The sequence below is a fragment of the Podarcis pityusensis genome (assembly GCF_964106645.2).
Source record: "Podarcis pityusensis genome assembly, chromosome: 9".
Taxonomy (NCBI): Eukaryota; Metazoa; Chordata; class Lepidosauria; order Squamata; family Lacertidae; genus Podarcis; species Podarcis pityusensis.
Window position 1 is genome coordinate 47,359,867 of NC_138034.1, and position 14,757 is coordinate 47,374,623.

The 14,757-nt window shown below is 41.9% G+C and overlaps 1 protein-coding gene across 1 annotated transcript in view; it reads right to left on the reverse strand.

The window, feature by feature from the left end:
* Positions 1 to 5,376: 5,376 nt before the first annotated feature.
* Positions 5,377 to 14,757, reverse strand: part of FAT4 (FAT atypical cadherin 4) — a 144,790-nt gene continuing 135,409 nt past the window's right edge. The window contains exons 16-17 of the mRNA XM_081021855.1: positions 12,368 to 12,629; positions 5,377 to 9,039 (exon numbers count right to left, since the gene is read on the reverse strand). Coding sequence (XP_080877981.1) covers positions 7,172 to 9,039; positions 12,368 to 12,629 — 2,130 coding nt within the window. The 3' untranslated portion in view covers positions 5,377 to 7,171. The remainder of the gene's footprint in view (positions 9,040 to 12,367; positions 12,630 to 14,757) is intronic.

Consider the following 14,757-nt stretch of genomic DNA (forward strand, 5'->3'; position numbering starts at 1 on the left):
GAAAGTTTACAAGCATGGATATACTGAAGTGTGCATCATAATGCATATATTAGTAAATATATATATAGAAAAATGCATTATATTAGGAGAAACTGCTTTGCAAAAATGTGTATATTAGGCTGACTTGCGAACAAATATATATATTAGGATATAGCTACACTAAAATGCTGATGAATTTTAATTAAAATATATATCTCAAAGTGATGTGGAAATGTGGAGAACTGAATTTAAAATGACCAAAATTGTGAGTAAACATATGTAGGCTTGCACTGATAAACTGTATTGGCTCTGGAATATATCAATATAAATGCAGTATGTGTGTTACCCTTTTGATATGAAGTGTGGGGAATGTGTGTGTTTTAAATCTTATGCTTTATTAACATCATTACAAAGCTGCCTGGTCTTGTATCACAAGATTCTGCTTCAAAGAATTTGAGGAAGGATAATGTTCAAGCTCCATCTCATGTGCATGAGAAACAGCCTTTAGAAAGAGAGAGAAGGCAAGGAGTTTTTCGGTGGGGGAGGATCTGTGCTTAAAATGGTGTGTTTTCAAAAGGGGGACAATGGATTCCCTCTTCTATGTGTGTGTTGCATGGCATTCAGGACTGTGCTGGAGCAGTGTGAAGCTCATCAAACAACTTTTTAAACTCGAGTAAGCAGGAACAAGCAAAACAGAAAGAGGAGACAACATGAGAATTAGAACTCTGTGAGGGGATCTCTAAACAATTTCTCATTCATAAGAGTCTTTGAATCTATTACAACATTTATTTCTAAAGCCTTTGGAAGTGTCAATCTCCCTGCTGCTGCTGCTGCTTTCTGCATGTAGCGTTCAGCCGGCAGGTCATCGAAAGAAATATACACATCTCCCTGAATATAATAACCCTGTAACATTTCTCCTTTGGGAGAGCATCTGTAGTACTGAGGACTGGCTTTCCAGGCAGGTGATCCAAGCAGTCACCTAGAGTGCTGGGCTTGTGGGGTGTTTTGACTCAACTCTTCAGTCAACAGCTGAAACAAATAGTACAAATAGTTCATCACCACTGAGAAAACAGGTGACACTAACCTGTGAGGCCAGCACGGTGTTAGCATTTGAGGTTGTTGTTGTTTACTTGCAACAGCACATTTCAACAATTAGTGTTCACTGTTTTGAATATTGTATTTTAAAATGGTTGTAATAGGGCCTCACTGTGAAGGGAGGGTAAGAAATATAAAGAATAGTAACAACCACAGTGGCCTTCAACAAATGGGGTGTGTGTGAATTATTGGGCACGGCTGTCATCAGATCCTTGTGTGTAAACATACTGTCTTTTACCACAGGGATAAAGAGATGTGTGTGTGTATTCTAGAGTGCCTCTTCAGGCACCCCAAAGCACTTTTTACAACACATTTCAAACCAGCAACGTCAGACCGTATATACACTATACCTTAAAAGCACATTTGAAGTACATTATTTTCCGCAAAGAATTATGAGCACTGTAGTTTACCCCTCACAGAGCTAGAGTTTGCAGCAGTATTTAACAAACTACAGTGCACAGAATTCTTTGAGGGAAAGAATGCATTTCAAAGTTGCTCTAAAAGTATAGCGCATACACAGCCTAAAAATTGTGAAATGGGATGGAAATACAATTAAAAACACACACAAGGTATTCAATAGTTAAATAGTGGAATGGATGCCAAAAACGTTCTACGCCCAGCATGGGGTGAACATTTTTCACCCCGAGAGCCACATTCCCTCCAGTAAAACTTTATGAGGGCCACATGCCACGGGTGAGCAGACCTAGAAGCAAAAGTAGAAGGAGCAAAAGATAGGATTCTTTGTATAGTAGCTTACATTCTAGCTGTGTATAAGTTAGAGATTTACACCCCCTCACACCCTTCCATCCTCAGGCAAACAAGTTGGGACAATTACCATGGTTAGGAACCGGCAAAAGCACTGAAGGGCTGATGAATGGCCCAGCGCCACACAGCAAGGCCTTGATGCTTGCATTTGGCCCTCAGACCCTTGCCCCTGATCAAGTTGATCTAAGGCTGGCCCTGGTACAATTCTGTGCAGCTGTATATGATTGGAGCATGGTTTCTCTCTGCAATGCAGTCGAGGAGGTGAAGCCACCAACCTTTCCTGAGAGCAAAGTTAATTAGATGAGAAAACGTGAAGAAGGCCACCTTAAGCTGCTTAAGCTAATGATGGGTGAGTTTCATTGGAAGAAAAAGGGAACATGCTGTACTAAACCTTTGAAACCCGGAGATAAATGCATGTCCCATTATGTCATGCTTGGAAATAGAAAAGACCCCACTCTCTGATGTGCCTGCTCTTCTCTTGCTGTTTTTCTTTTGCGTATTGGATGTCACTTGAAACACAACAAATTGCCTGGTTTGTATCCTGTTACAGCTATCCTGGGAAATCACAAAGTCAAAACAGAAGCCACTAAAATCATGAGGCAAAGGAAACGTCGATGGCACTGCAGGGGAAAAAAGAAACCCTGTCAGACTTAATTTTTCAGGGCCTCGGCCACTGTTGGGAAGGGCTCATTTCACGACAGTCTTGGCACTGCACACGAGGGGAGGAGGATGAGAGGAACAAGGCTTTTTGCTGTACAGTGCAAAGACATTCAAATGGGTCTTGCATATAACACAGAGTACAAAGAGACACCCAAAGGTTTTTCATATATAACCCTGACTACAAAGGGTGGAGGATTACAATTCACACAGGGTCAAAGTAGAGGTGAAATTCAATGCAACTTTGCATGTGTTGTATTAAAAAATAAAAAAAATAAACCTAGCTTTTCTCCCAGTGTAGACAGCAGCTTCAGAGCAGCTGTTTTCCTCAAGACTGCATCAGAGTTAGAAAAGAGTTAGGGGCATAGGAAGTCCTTATATACTGAGTCAGATCCATTGGTTCATCTTGTTTAGTATTCCCTACGCTGACTGGCAGCAGCTTTCCAATGTTTCAGGCAGAAGTCTACATGGAGACATCAGGGATTGAACCTAGGGCCTTCTGAATGCAATGCAGATGCTCTATCACTTAGCTACGGCCTGTCCTCAAAATGAGGCAAGACAGCAAAAAGCAGGATAGCGAGAGAGTCTAATATATGCTTCTGCCATGGAAGGAGGGTCTTTTATCAGTTCTTGAAAATATTACTGCTTGCAACGTTTTTCAGCCCAATGGCCACATTCCCTCACGAGCAACTTCCTATTAAATTTCAGACACGTATCAATATTGTCTTCTTAGCACCTATTGAAGACCTGCCTCTTCTGTCAAGCCTTTTAAGTAGATCTCATTTCCAGTCTGCTTCTATACTGACATTGTGTTCAGTTGTTTCAGATGCTTTCGTGCTTGTGCGTTTGCCACCCTGGGCTCCATTGGGAGAGCAGGCTATAAATTTAATAAAACAGCAACAGCAACAACCTTTTAAGGGAGCCACATGCCAATGGGGCCAGAGGCTGATATGTGTGGAGCAACAGATATGATGCTTACCTACGTACAGTTGGCTACATTCCAGCCAACCCAAAGTCTGGGGAGCCTAAACATACTTTCCATTAGCCATCTAGGCAAGCAGGAGGCATGACCACAGTTGAAGGGCACACTCTAGACAGGACAAAGCACTCAAGAGTAGATGGAGCAAGGCCAGTGAGGGGCATGGTCTGAGTAGAAGCTGCATGTCCTGCAGTGGAACCAGGGGAGAGTTGTGAAAGCCAGACACAGGGGCTGGAGGGCAGCATCTGCTCCTGGGCCTGAAGTTCTTCAACCTTGTTGTAGTCTTCTGAAATAAGCCAAGAACTATTCCTGGGAATAAGCTGTCTTTTGCTCCTGGACCCAGTTTCTGCTAATGGCAAATCAGGAAAAAGAGGACTTGAATGGTCAAATAGGAAGTCTGAAATACATAGGTCATATTAGGCCCCAAAAGAGGAATACAAACATGTATTCAGAAAGTCCTTGGTACAGGATGCTATATATGTTTTGACTGAGCAAAGAGAAAGAGAAAAATGAGTGTGCTATATAAATGTGAAGGCTTAAAGGAATGTTATCAATTCAGTTTAAGCCAACACAAGGTATAATTTTCCTGTAACAATATAAACCGATAATCTTAAAACAACTTCTTTTTTTTAAACAGGCATATTGCAAGCCATAAGAAGCCTGGTGTTAATTTCAAAAGATTTTCATCATTCAAGCCTCTAACTGGAGTTCAAATCAGAGTTTGGCTTGGGTACAATCAGTATTAAGAGGATAATATCTGACCCAAACAGACAGCTTTTTAACAGATGCTTAATTAGAGCAAGCCCTGAACCCACAGATCAGCTGTAGATAGCCTGTTATTTCAGATGCAACTACTTAGTTGTAAATGAATACTGTTCTGGCCCACTGTCTTCTGCTCAGCACACTGACAATGGGCAACAACTTGACAACAACAGAAACTTTGCCAGAAAAGATTGGTTCAACTTCCTTGTGCAAATGCAGAAGCAGAAATTTCCAAATTTTGCTCCCTGTGAATAGCTAGGGAGTCTTGCTAAGCATTGCTGCACTCATAACTCCCATTCATTTTGAAAATTTGACTTAGCATAGTTTATTATGTAGTTTATTACCATAAGCTAAAGTCATTGTAGTATAATAGAAACCACAATACTCACTTAAATCATTCACAGTTGAAGGAATGAGATGGAGAGAGAGGTGTGCCTGGGAGGGGTCTTGAGGACCATGTAGAGAGTTCTGGAAGGCCACATGGGGCCCACAGAATGGAGTCTCTTCACTCCAGCTCTAGATGAACCTGTCCAGCTGGTTTGCATCTGTCTGTAGAATCACAAAGTTGAAAGGACCCAAGAGCCATCTAGTCCAATCCACTGTAATACATGGTCTCCCATCCAATTTGAATATACTTGTGTGAACCTGCCTGAACACAAAGGTTAACTCTGGAGCCCCTGCTGTATATCCTTCCACCACCAAAAAGTCATGGCCTTTTTTGTTTCTTCAAGGTCCAGCACATCTCTGGGGCTGGCATGCCTGTTACATATCCAGAGTGACAATGATGGCCAGTTGCATTAGCCCATGGCATGGTGGGTGTGAGCTTGAGTTAAATCCACCACTGTTTCCCCAACATAACAGCTGGGTGACTGTATTAGCCCAAAGTCTGGATCCTTGCCCTTTGCTCCACCATTCTCTGTGTAAGCTGTAACCAATAAACCTGTGGCCATTTTTAACCCGTTCCCAGTTACAGGATCATTCATGTTCTCTCACTCTATCCATGCTCCAAGCTGCAGACCCAACTAAGAATATATTTTCCCTGGTGGGGGAAAACAGCAACAACCTGGCAAGATGAAGAGTGGCAGATCAAGTAGTAGTTGAGGCGTAACTCCTTGTTCCCATCACTGCACACAAGACAGTTTAAATAAATATTTTAATTCTATTATTGGCATTTACACGTAGAAAGCATACGGTATGTTACAATTTTTATCAAAATGTGAAAAATATGGGTGTTACATAAGTAACAAATGTAAAAAAAAGGGGGGGGGGAGAAAAGAAGAAAAGCATTTTTCTTACTTTCCCTGAAAGTAAGAAAAGTATTCAGTATAGGAAAATATTGATACCAAAAACATAGTTTAGCTAAAACAAAAACGGGTGAGAAAGGGAGAGAAACAGTAACACCTCCCCACGCACACAGAAAACATTTATTTTTTAAATTTTAAACAGTACTATAGGAGCTGCATGGAAACACAGGGTTTGTTTACACAAAGCAAATTCAAAATGAGGGGGATTTAGAACAGTCACCTACCATGACTTGGAGTTTTTAGGCATTTCTCAGGGTCCCTTCTTATGATACAGTTTGTACTTGGGTATGGGTAGTTGAGCACAGAACACACACGCATTGTATCAGCAATGCATAGAGCCTGTATGTATGTTTCCTACTTTCCCCTTTAAAGTATATGCGCTTGCAGCAGCAGAACCCGCTCTTTGCATGCATTTTCAAAAAGAAAAGCAGACTGGTGCCATGTATAACTGATACAATGTGTGCATCTTTCATAAGGACCTGTTAAATGCATGCTCCTCTGATCCAAGAGTACAATGATTTCCCCCCAATAAATATTTTTATGTCAAACACTTCAGTCATAGTAAACGTTGTGATGTAGGAAAAGGTCACTCCAGGATCTGGTAGGGAAGGCAGTGCTTACAATAATAGTTAGTGCTTTATGGCTTTTAAACAACGTTTTATAGGCAAGTAGTCCTCACAATGGCCCCCTGTGAGGTAGGTTTGTAATTTTTGAAAGAGCCCCCTCCCATTTTCATAGATGGCAAAACTGAAACGCTGATATTGAATAGTTGCCAAGACCATACAGAGCTGAGATTCATTTGAAACCAGTGGAGTTCCGTCTACTAACCTCACCTTGCACTGTACCCACTCCCTGTTCTACAGATTCTATTATTCGTTCAGTTTGATAATGTCAACTTGGTTTCCATACTAGCTAGAAATACTGTTGCTTGGAGGAAATAAGGACAGAAGATTCAGAAGTTCTCACACAACTTTGTCAAATATAATAATAAAAAAACCCTAAAGTGCTGATGAGCTCGAGCTGGTTCTAGCACCCTTTGTATTGAGAAAGATAATATAGCCATCGCTCAAGCTTATCGTTCCTTAAAGTATCCAGATCTGAGCAACTGCGGTATACAGGAAATAGGTTTTCTGAGAGAACCTGATAGCATTGTTCCTGCACCCAGCCTTTGCAGAATTGCTTCAAATATCTCCCAACAAAAACAACATACTTGATATTCTTGCATTTCAGAACAACTTATTAAAATTGGATACAAACACGCTTTCCACAATAAACAGTCTTGGGTCCATATTTAGAACCAATCACTATTAATTTAAAAAATCACAAACCAAACATGGAATACAGAAAATTCTTTCCAAATGCTGCATGCCAAATACCTTGTTTGGAAATATAATGCATGCAGAGAAAAACAAATTCAACTGATCTCAATTAAATTAAACAAAAAAGATGTATTTGTCCTTTTCAGCAGCATAATAATGATTATTTTTTTAAAAAAATGTGTCCTAACTACTGGCCCTGGGTAAAAAAAAAATGTTGTTTTTATAAAAAAATCTGCCCTTCTCTTATCTACAACGATAGAATGGCTTGAAAGTTTCGTGCTTTTGCATTTTGACAATGTCAGTATGGAGTTCTATACATACTGTTCGGCTTCCCCATCTTTGGGTTGTGTTGTACCATTTTTGTTCTCTTCACTTACATTTGTGGTTGCCTTTTCTGGAAGAGATGCCAGATCTTTAAAAACATCCACATAATGCCCAAATCCTGGGCCCCAGTTCAAAAGGTTGTCCCAATTGAAATTCCCTCCTTGCTGCCCAAGTCTTAAAGGCGACGTACTCTCATGAACACTGGGTGCAGTTGCTTGTGCACCCACAGGCCCACCACCCTCTCCTCTTCGGCCTGGGTATCTCCTGGGCTTCAACCTAGCCCCATAATTGTCTTCATCATCTGCATCTGACTCATTAACTTGAGATAATTTGGGCATTCTGGAGGTGTACACCATGGGCTTTTCCCTGTCATACTCCATCTCAGAACATGTAAAAGAGTCGTGGGAATCACTGTCAGATGATGATTCTGGTGCTGGAATGCCATCAGCTGGATTCCTTGTTCTGGACAGTGGCCTTCTGCAGTCCTCCTCAGAAGAAGACCTTCCATGATCAGCGCTGCAGATGCTTGGATTTCTAGGACGTGGGGTGTTAAGCCTCTCCACCTCTTCAATGGAAAGGCCCACCGGAGGACCACTCTCCAGCGGAATCTGTCCTATGGGTTGCTTTAAGCGGCTTCCGGGCCTGGAACTATGAGTTACCATCATCTGAGGGCTCTTGCTTCTTCTCCCTAGTCGAGTGGGGTAGTTAAAAATGCCTGTCTGGCAGACATCGTTGTGCATTTCCAAAGAGCTCCCTTCTCTTATGGAAAGATGCATGTCCCTTGCAGGGCTGTTTCTGTAGAAAGTCGACGATTTGGAAAACGGAGCAGGGCTGTGACGAGAAAGGTGGTTGGGTGTCGCGCATGCAGAGTGACTTAAGGAACTGGTCCTTAGGCCTTGACCGTACGAAGGCTGGTATGTTAAGCTGCTTGCCCCCAGGGGCATAGGCGACTGCCTTGCAAACCCCAAAGGACTGTGCCTTTGGATGGAGAATTTCGGCGTGTGACTCCGGAACTGTTTATAGTGCTGAATGATGTCTGCGTCAGAAGGAGCTATGCTGCTTGCGTTGTCAATGTCATAGTGCTCTATCTCAGGCTCAGGAGAAGCTAGAGGAGCACTGGGGATAGTCTCTGTGTTGTGCGGGATATCCGTCTCATCAAAGATGAGGTAAGGGTTTTCCCTCTCAATTATATCAGGCTTCGGGTTTCCTTCAGGCTGCTTCCTGATTGTCATATCATCGCCGTAGGGTGGGATGTTATCGGGGTCATCAAAAGCATCGTTCTCACTCCCCTTCTTTTTCTTCTCCTTTGCTTTCTTCTCCTCTTTGGGTGCCTTGGCCTTCTTTCCCTTGCACTGATTGCACAGGATCAAGCTCAGCACCAGCAAGGCCAGCACAGTAGCACAGCTACCAACAATGGCAGGAACAGCCCAGAGGGGCAAGGAGAGCTCAGCTGGGTAAGTCTGTGGGACACAGACATAGGCTCCATTCGCCTCTCCCTTGCACACTTTCCCATGGGCACACATGATGCCAAGGCAAGCCACCACTGTGTCACACGTTCTCCCAGTGTAAGATTCTGGGCAGATGCAGGTAAATCCAGACCTTTCTCCAGGTTCGCAGCTGCCACCATTCTGGCAGGGGTTGGAGGCGCAGGCTCCGGGCAGCACACACTTGTATGTATACCACTGGTTAATGCACATCAATTCGCCCCCGCAGGGACTGCTGGCACAGATGTTGGGCCCTCGGCAGCCAATCTTCACAGAGGGGTCCGTTTTAGAGATGGTGGCGAGACTGTGCTTTCCGGTGAAGGGAAGACTTTCGTCCCCATACTTAAAGTAGGCAATGCAGCCATCAAAATCTAGGAAAACAGAAAGAAATAATAATAAGGATTTGGAAACTGAAGGAGCTTAGCTTGTTTAATTGTTTAACTTCCCCCTTCTCCTTCCCATTTTCTTTTCTTTTCTTTGCGTGACATGTCCTTTTAGATTGTGACCATCTTAGTACTTATTTTCGAAAGCTGCTGAAGGGGAGGGTATAAATACTGTAAGCAAATAAATACTTTAATTAGAGGGAGCAAGGGAGCAATATAAACCAGGTATGAATGAATGAGTGAATACCACTTGGAGTTCTCTACAACATAGCACCAACAAAAGTACATGGACAGTCCACCAAACATGCCTACTTTAAAGCTTTATTCATGTCAGTGGTAGTTGGGAATAGAACCCAGTGCAGTAAATCAGCAACATGGCTTTTGTAAGAAATGGGTTCATATTTTCAGAGGTTGTATTATTATGATAATATTTATTTATTTATTTATTTTCAATGCTTCACATCTGCATGCACTTGGAGTGTCACCATCATGTTCAAAGCAGCAGTATTCACTACTGAAATATAAGGCCAGGAATGGAAAGAGGAGGGGAGACTCAAGTGTTTACATGTTGCCTATTGAGTATCTGAGTCACAGCCCACTTGCTTAGACATTGCTGATAAAATCCACAATTGCTGATAAGTTCACTTATGAAACAATTATTGGACAAAATATCACGGAGTGAGAACAGTTTTAAATAAATAACAATTTAATTACTCTAAGTAACTTTAAGCACTTTGGAAAGTCACATTAATTTCAAATGCAGAGGTAAGCACACACATGGCTACTTGAATATAGGTTCTGTTGAGTTCAATGTGGCATATTGGGTATAGGACTGCAGCCTCCATCTCTCCCACTGAAGAATCTCCTGTTGGACTCCATCTCTCCCATTTGACTTGAAACTGATACATTTGAATGGCTCACATCTTTACTTTTGCTTTGTTGTACAGTCACACCACAATTCCCCCTTTTGCCCTCTAAAATTCTGGATAAGTTTATTTAGGATTGCATTACTGCCCAGAGTTTCTAAAACTTTTGCTACATTTTACAACAGATCACCGAGTCTCTTCATGCACATTTTCTGTTTGATGGTTGACTGCCTTCAGAAGCCAGCAAATAAAACTGATGAAAAGAAACCCCCATGGGCTAAAAAAGGGCACGTGCAAATGGGCACATTTCTGTCAGCCAGTGACCAGATTACATCTGAACTTTGAAATTCAACTGGAGATTTTCGTGACAGTAGCCGGAGAACATGAAAATGTATTGTGACCTACCGACCATCCGATGAAATGTATTACTTCCACAACTCACTCTCTCCCCCACCCCCCATATCACTGTTTCTGTGCATAACTGGAAAACAAAGGCATCAGGACTACAGTTCTTAAACCACAAACAATTATGGTGCTGGAGGAGACTCTTGAGAGTCCCATGGACTGCAAGAAGATCAAACCTCTCCATTCTTAAGGAAATCAACCCTGAGTGCTCACTGGAAGGACAGATCCTGAAGCTGAGGCTCCAATACTTTGGCCACCTCGTGAGAAGAGAAGACTCCCTGGAAAAGACCCTGATGTTGGGAAAGATTGAGGGCACAAGGAGAGGGGGACGACGGAGGACAAGATGGTTGCACAGTGTTCTTGAAGCTACCAGCTTGAGTTTGACCAAACTGCGGGAGGTAATGGAAGACAGGAGTGCCTGGCGTGCTGTGGTCCATGGGGTCACGAAGAGTTGGACATGACTAAACGACTAAACAAAAACAAGGAGAAACAGTGCAATGCACTTTAATGAGACTGCGGTGGGGTTAATTTTGTAGCCGATGTAATCTTCCCATTGTTTTTTTATTGTCAAGGGGGTTTGTGCAGCTTTGGAGCAGTGTTTTGTATATTGTGGATACTAGCTGAAGATTCTGACACAGACTTTGTTGAATGAATTTATGTTAGAAATGACATCTGCAGACATATAAAAGTGGGAGAAATCTTTCATTTGGAGTACTTTCTTTGAAGTTGAAAAATCAAATGTCAGTTGAATTACAAACTATTCTTTCTTTCCTTTCTATGAATAAAATGAAATATTGCATCTCTGCATTTCAGAAGGTATTTCAAATAGCTCCAGGGAGCAGCAGCTTGATATAAAAAGGTGGCTACTATAGTATTACGGAGCAGGAAAAATGCCCAGGATATATTTTCATTGGATTGTGTGTTTTGCTCCATTAGTTGTACATCTCTAAAATTTGTTACATATTTATTTTTGCTTTCCTGATTCTTCAGATATCCTGAACATAGGAGTTCACACAGAGTTTTATACCTCCCTTCATAAATCTTTGGCATGTCGCATGCAGTGTAATCCAATATTAAGAAAACACTCTATGAAAAAATGGTTTTGGAGCATGCATCTCTAGTTCAGGCCAGACTCCTGTAACTTGTCAACGTCCACATCAGTCATTTTAGTTAAATGCTCCATTTCCTCCTCTCTTCCCATCACCTTTGGTCCTAGCAGACTTCCTGTCAATACACATACTATGGTTTTGACTTCATAATCAATATGCAGCAATAGGTCAGGAGCAGTGAATGCCCTAACTGTGATTTCATTCACACCACATCTCATACCAAACGAGGCAATTTGGATCTCGTTGTTTTCGTTGGATACGGTGAAAAATGTGAAGTGTGAATTTACAACAGGCAAGGTTATTCTATCTGGTGATAATCCTTTAAGTTAGATTCTTTTTTTATAAAGAGCTTTCTCTGAAACATCACTCCTTACTGCTGAACTAGTCTGGGTGTCTGTATTTAAAAATCACTTCCATTAAAAAAAGAATAAAAAAGGAATTCCAGGCATGAACACTAACACCCAAACTGCTGATTTAATCTGTAAATGTGAATCATGTGTGGTTCTGATTTAGTTGATCTGAACAACAAGAGGTTGCAATCCCTGCAGCAGAGGCCATGACAAGCAAACAGCAAGTTGAGTGGAGAATTCTGCTACTAGGATTTTAAGTAGGCAGCAATGCCATTACAAGAGGAGTGCCAAGACTAGTGCTGTAGCAAGATGCTACCATTGCTCAGAGATTATGTGGGCACTGGGACTGATGCAACTGACCCTATGTGCTCTGAAACTACAGTTGTGCCATATGCATTGTAGAGAACAATGAAAAACTGGATCAATGTTCCTGATCTAACCCTTAAATAGCCTAATCAATCCTGCACTCCTTCTGTGTTGCTAAACTCTGAAGCTTGCCCTGTTGGCTGTTTATTACAAAATGATGCCTACCTAATGATATCCAGCTATTTGTGATACTGCTCATATGTATGGCTTTCATTCTTACCTGGATTGCTGCTTCTAGGGGCATGGTTAGGTGGGATTCCGCCAAGTGAAATCATAAGGACATTTAGTCCTCCAAAATCTTGTGTAACATGCAGGACGTCTCTACTGTAGGTCTTGTCAACTGTTAATATTGTGGAGCTCCCATTTTTCTCAACAAAGAAGGTATGCCAGTGGCCATCAGAAACATAAGCTTCAGGAATGCTGCGTTCCACCTTTCCACCAACTCCAGCATCAGAGATATACTGTACTTTGCCACCTTTGATCTACAAGGAAATATATATACATATGTATTTAAAAATCACAGAATTATAGAACTATAGTGTTTGAAGGGATCTCAAGGGTCATCTAGTCCAACCCCCTGCAATGTAGGAATTTCAGCAAAGAAAATGCCTAAGTTGCATGTCACACTAAGTCAAAGGCTTGTGTGGCTCATAGTTTGTATGGAAAGAGCTAAACCACAAGGCCAGATTTGGTCAACATACTAAGCAAGTGATGGCTTAGCTTGACATGGTACATCAGCAAAATGCCCAAAGAGGAGTGAAGGGGCCATGATCTCCTTCTTTGGAGGCCACGGGCTTGTGCTTTTGCACCAAGCCATAGTTGGGCTTCCCGTGATGTGCAAACCAGGTCATAAAGAAATTGCATGTTTTGTGCAGCCTGATAGAAGTACAACAGAAACTGCAGTGATACAAGCTTAAAAGGCCCCTCCATATTTCCTTTTATGTTACACATTAATCAGCTAAGAAGCCCTGGCGAGAACATGCAAGATTTGATGGGATGCAGCTACTCCAACCTTCATAAAATTTATACATATATAGGTGACAGGTAAGAAGCACCCATCTCTTGGGCTGAAAGTGTGATTTCACAGCTTTCACATCCATGCTAGCAGTTTACACAGAGTCACTCCTTACAGACAGCATATGACTCTCAGAAAACTAAACCACACATTTTAAAATTGCCTTCTGTACACAAGGCAACACAAACAAAAATGGCTGAGGATGCAGGACTGTAGCCACATAGACTTTGGGGCTCTCTTGTTACAAACAGCCTGCACAACAGCCTGTGTTGGTCAAAGGCTGTGGCTTCTTGATGTTTGGCTGAGAGGTGCTGGGGTCCTTGTCTTGCCACCTGACTGAGTGGAAATGCATTCTGCACAGCTGTGGAATAGCAGAGCAGGACTTTGTATGTGAACTGTTCCAGGTCTCCAGATAAAGGCCACTGGTGCCTGAGCTTATTCAGTTGGCTCCTTATCCACTTGTGATGTCTCCATTTTTTGCCTCCCATGCCACACTGTGGGAAAAGGTTTGACCTCTGCCCTTGCAAGCTTTCTATAGTGATGGTATCCACTGACCAAGAAAATGCAAATAAAAGCCCATGTTGCTATTGTCTGCTTAAAGAAAAAAGCAGAAGTAATTGCAAATTATGTGATAATATCCTGATAACTTGCTAGTGCAAGCTTTTGCATTGGAAAATATGGGTACTGAGAAGCCAGATACAACTGATAAATTAATGCTGGCTGAAGCACAGAATTGTGGTCTTACACTGGAGAGACTTATAGGCTAGGGAGAAAATGGAAATAATTAAAGGAGTCATGAAAACTTGGATCTTGTAACCATCCAAGAGGTTTGCCAGCACTACGGTTTCACTCATTTAGCGTTAGGGCTAAATTGACAGAGTCAGCCCTAAGAATTGACTCCACTGCTTTCTCTTGTGCAAAAGATAGAGCAGAATACTCTGAAATCCATTTCCCTATATCGTAATAGTGACGTTCACATGCTACATTAAGAGAATATGCAATCTGTGTACCTATCTACACAAATACTTGAGCTGTATAATTAATTCACATGCACCACTCAGTGTGTGCACAGCCTCTAGGCCAATGTACACAACAGTTGCACAAGCGTACACCATTTCACACAAACACTTGCAAATGTGTAGAAATATCTTGTACCTATTCAGTGCAATATGGGAACAAGCCCAATGATTCTTCAGCATCCTTGTGGGAGCCAGCTATAACTGTGGCTTTAATGAAGCCAAAGTGTCTGGTACCAGTAAACACCACTCAGTTCAATGACTTCCTTTCATCTAAGCGTATCTGTCAAGAGTGGGGAACCACTGGCCCTTCAAATGGTATTAGACTCCATCTTCCAATACCTCTGACCATTGTTCATGTTGGTTATGGCTGATGGACATTGGAGTCTATAACATCTGGGAGGCCACAGTGATCAATAGGATTGCAGCTGGTTAAAACCAAGGACTTTGCCTTAATTGATCTGAGGACTGGGTTGTGTGTGCTACTATGCCTTTAAAAAATCCAAGGGTTCTAAATCTGAGCTTGGTGGTCACATTTTATAGGAGGTCTGAATGAGGAGGGAAAAGTTAATCAGAGAA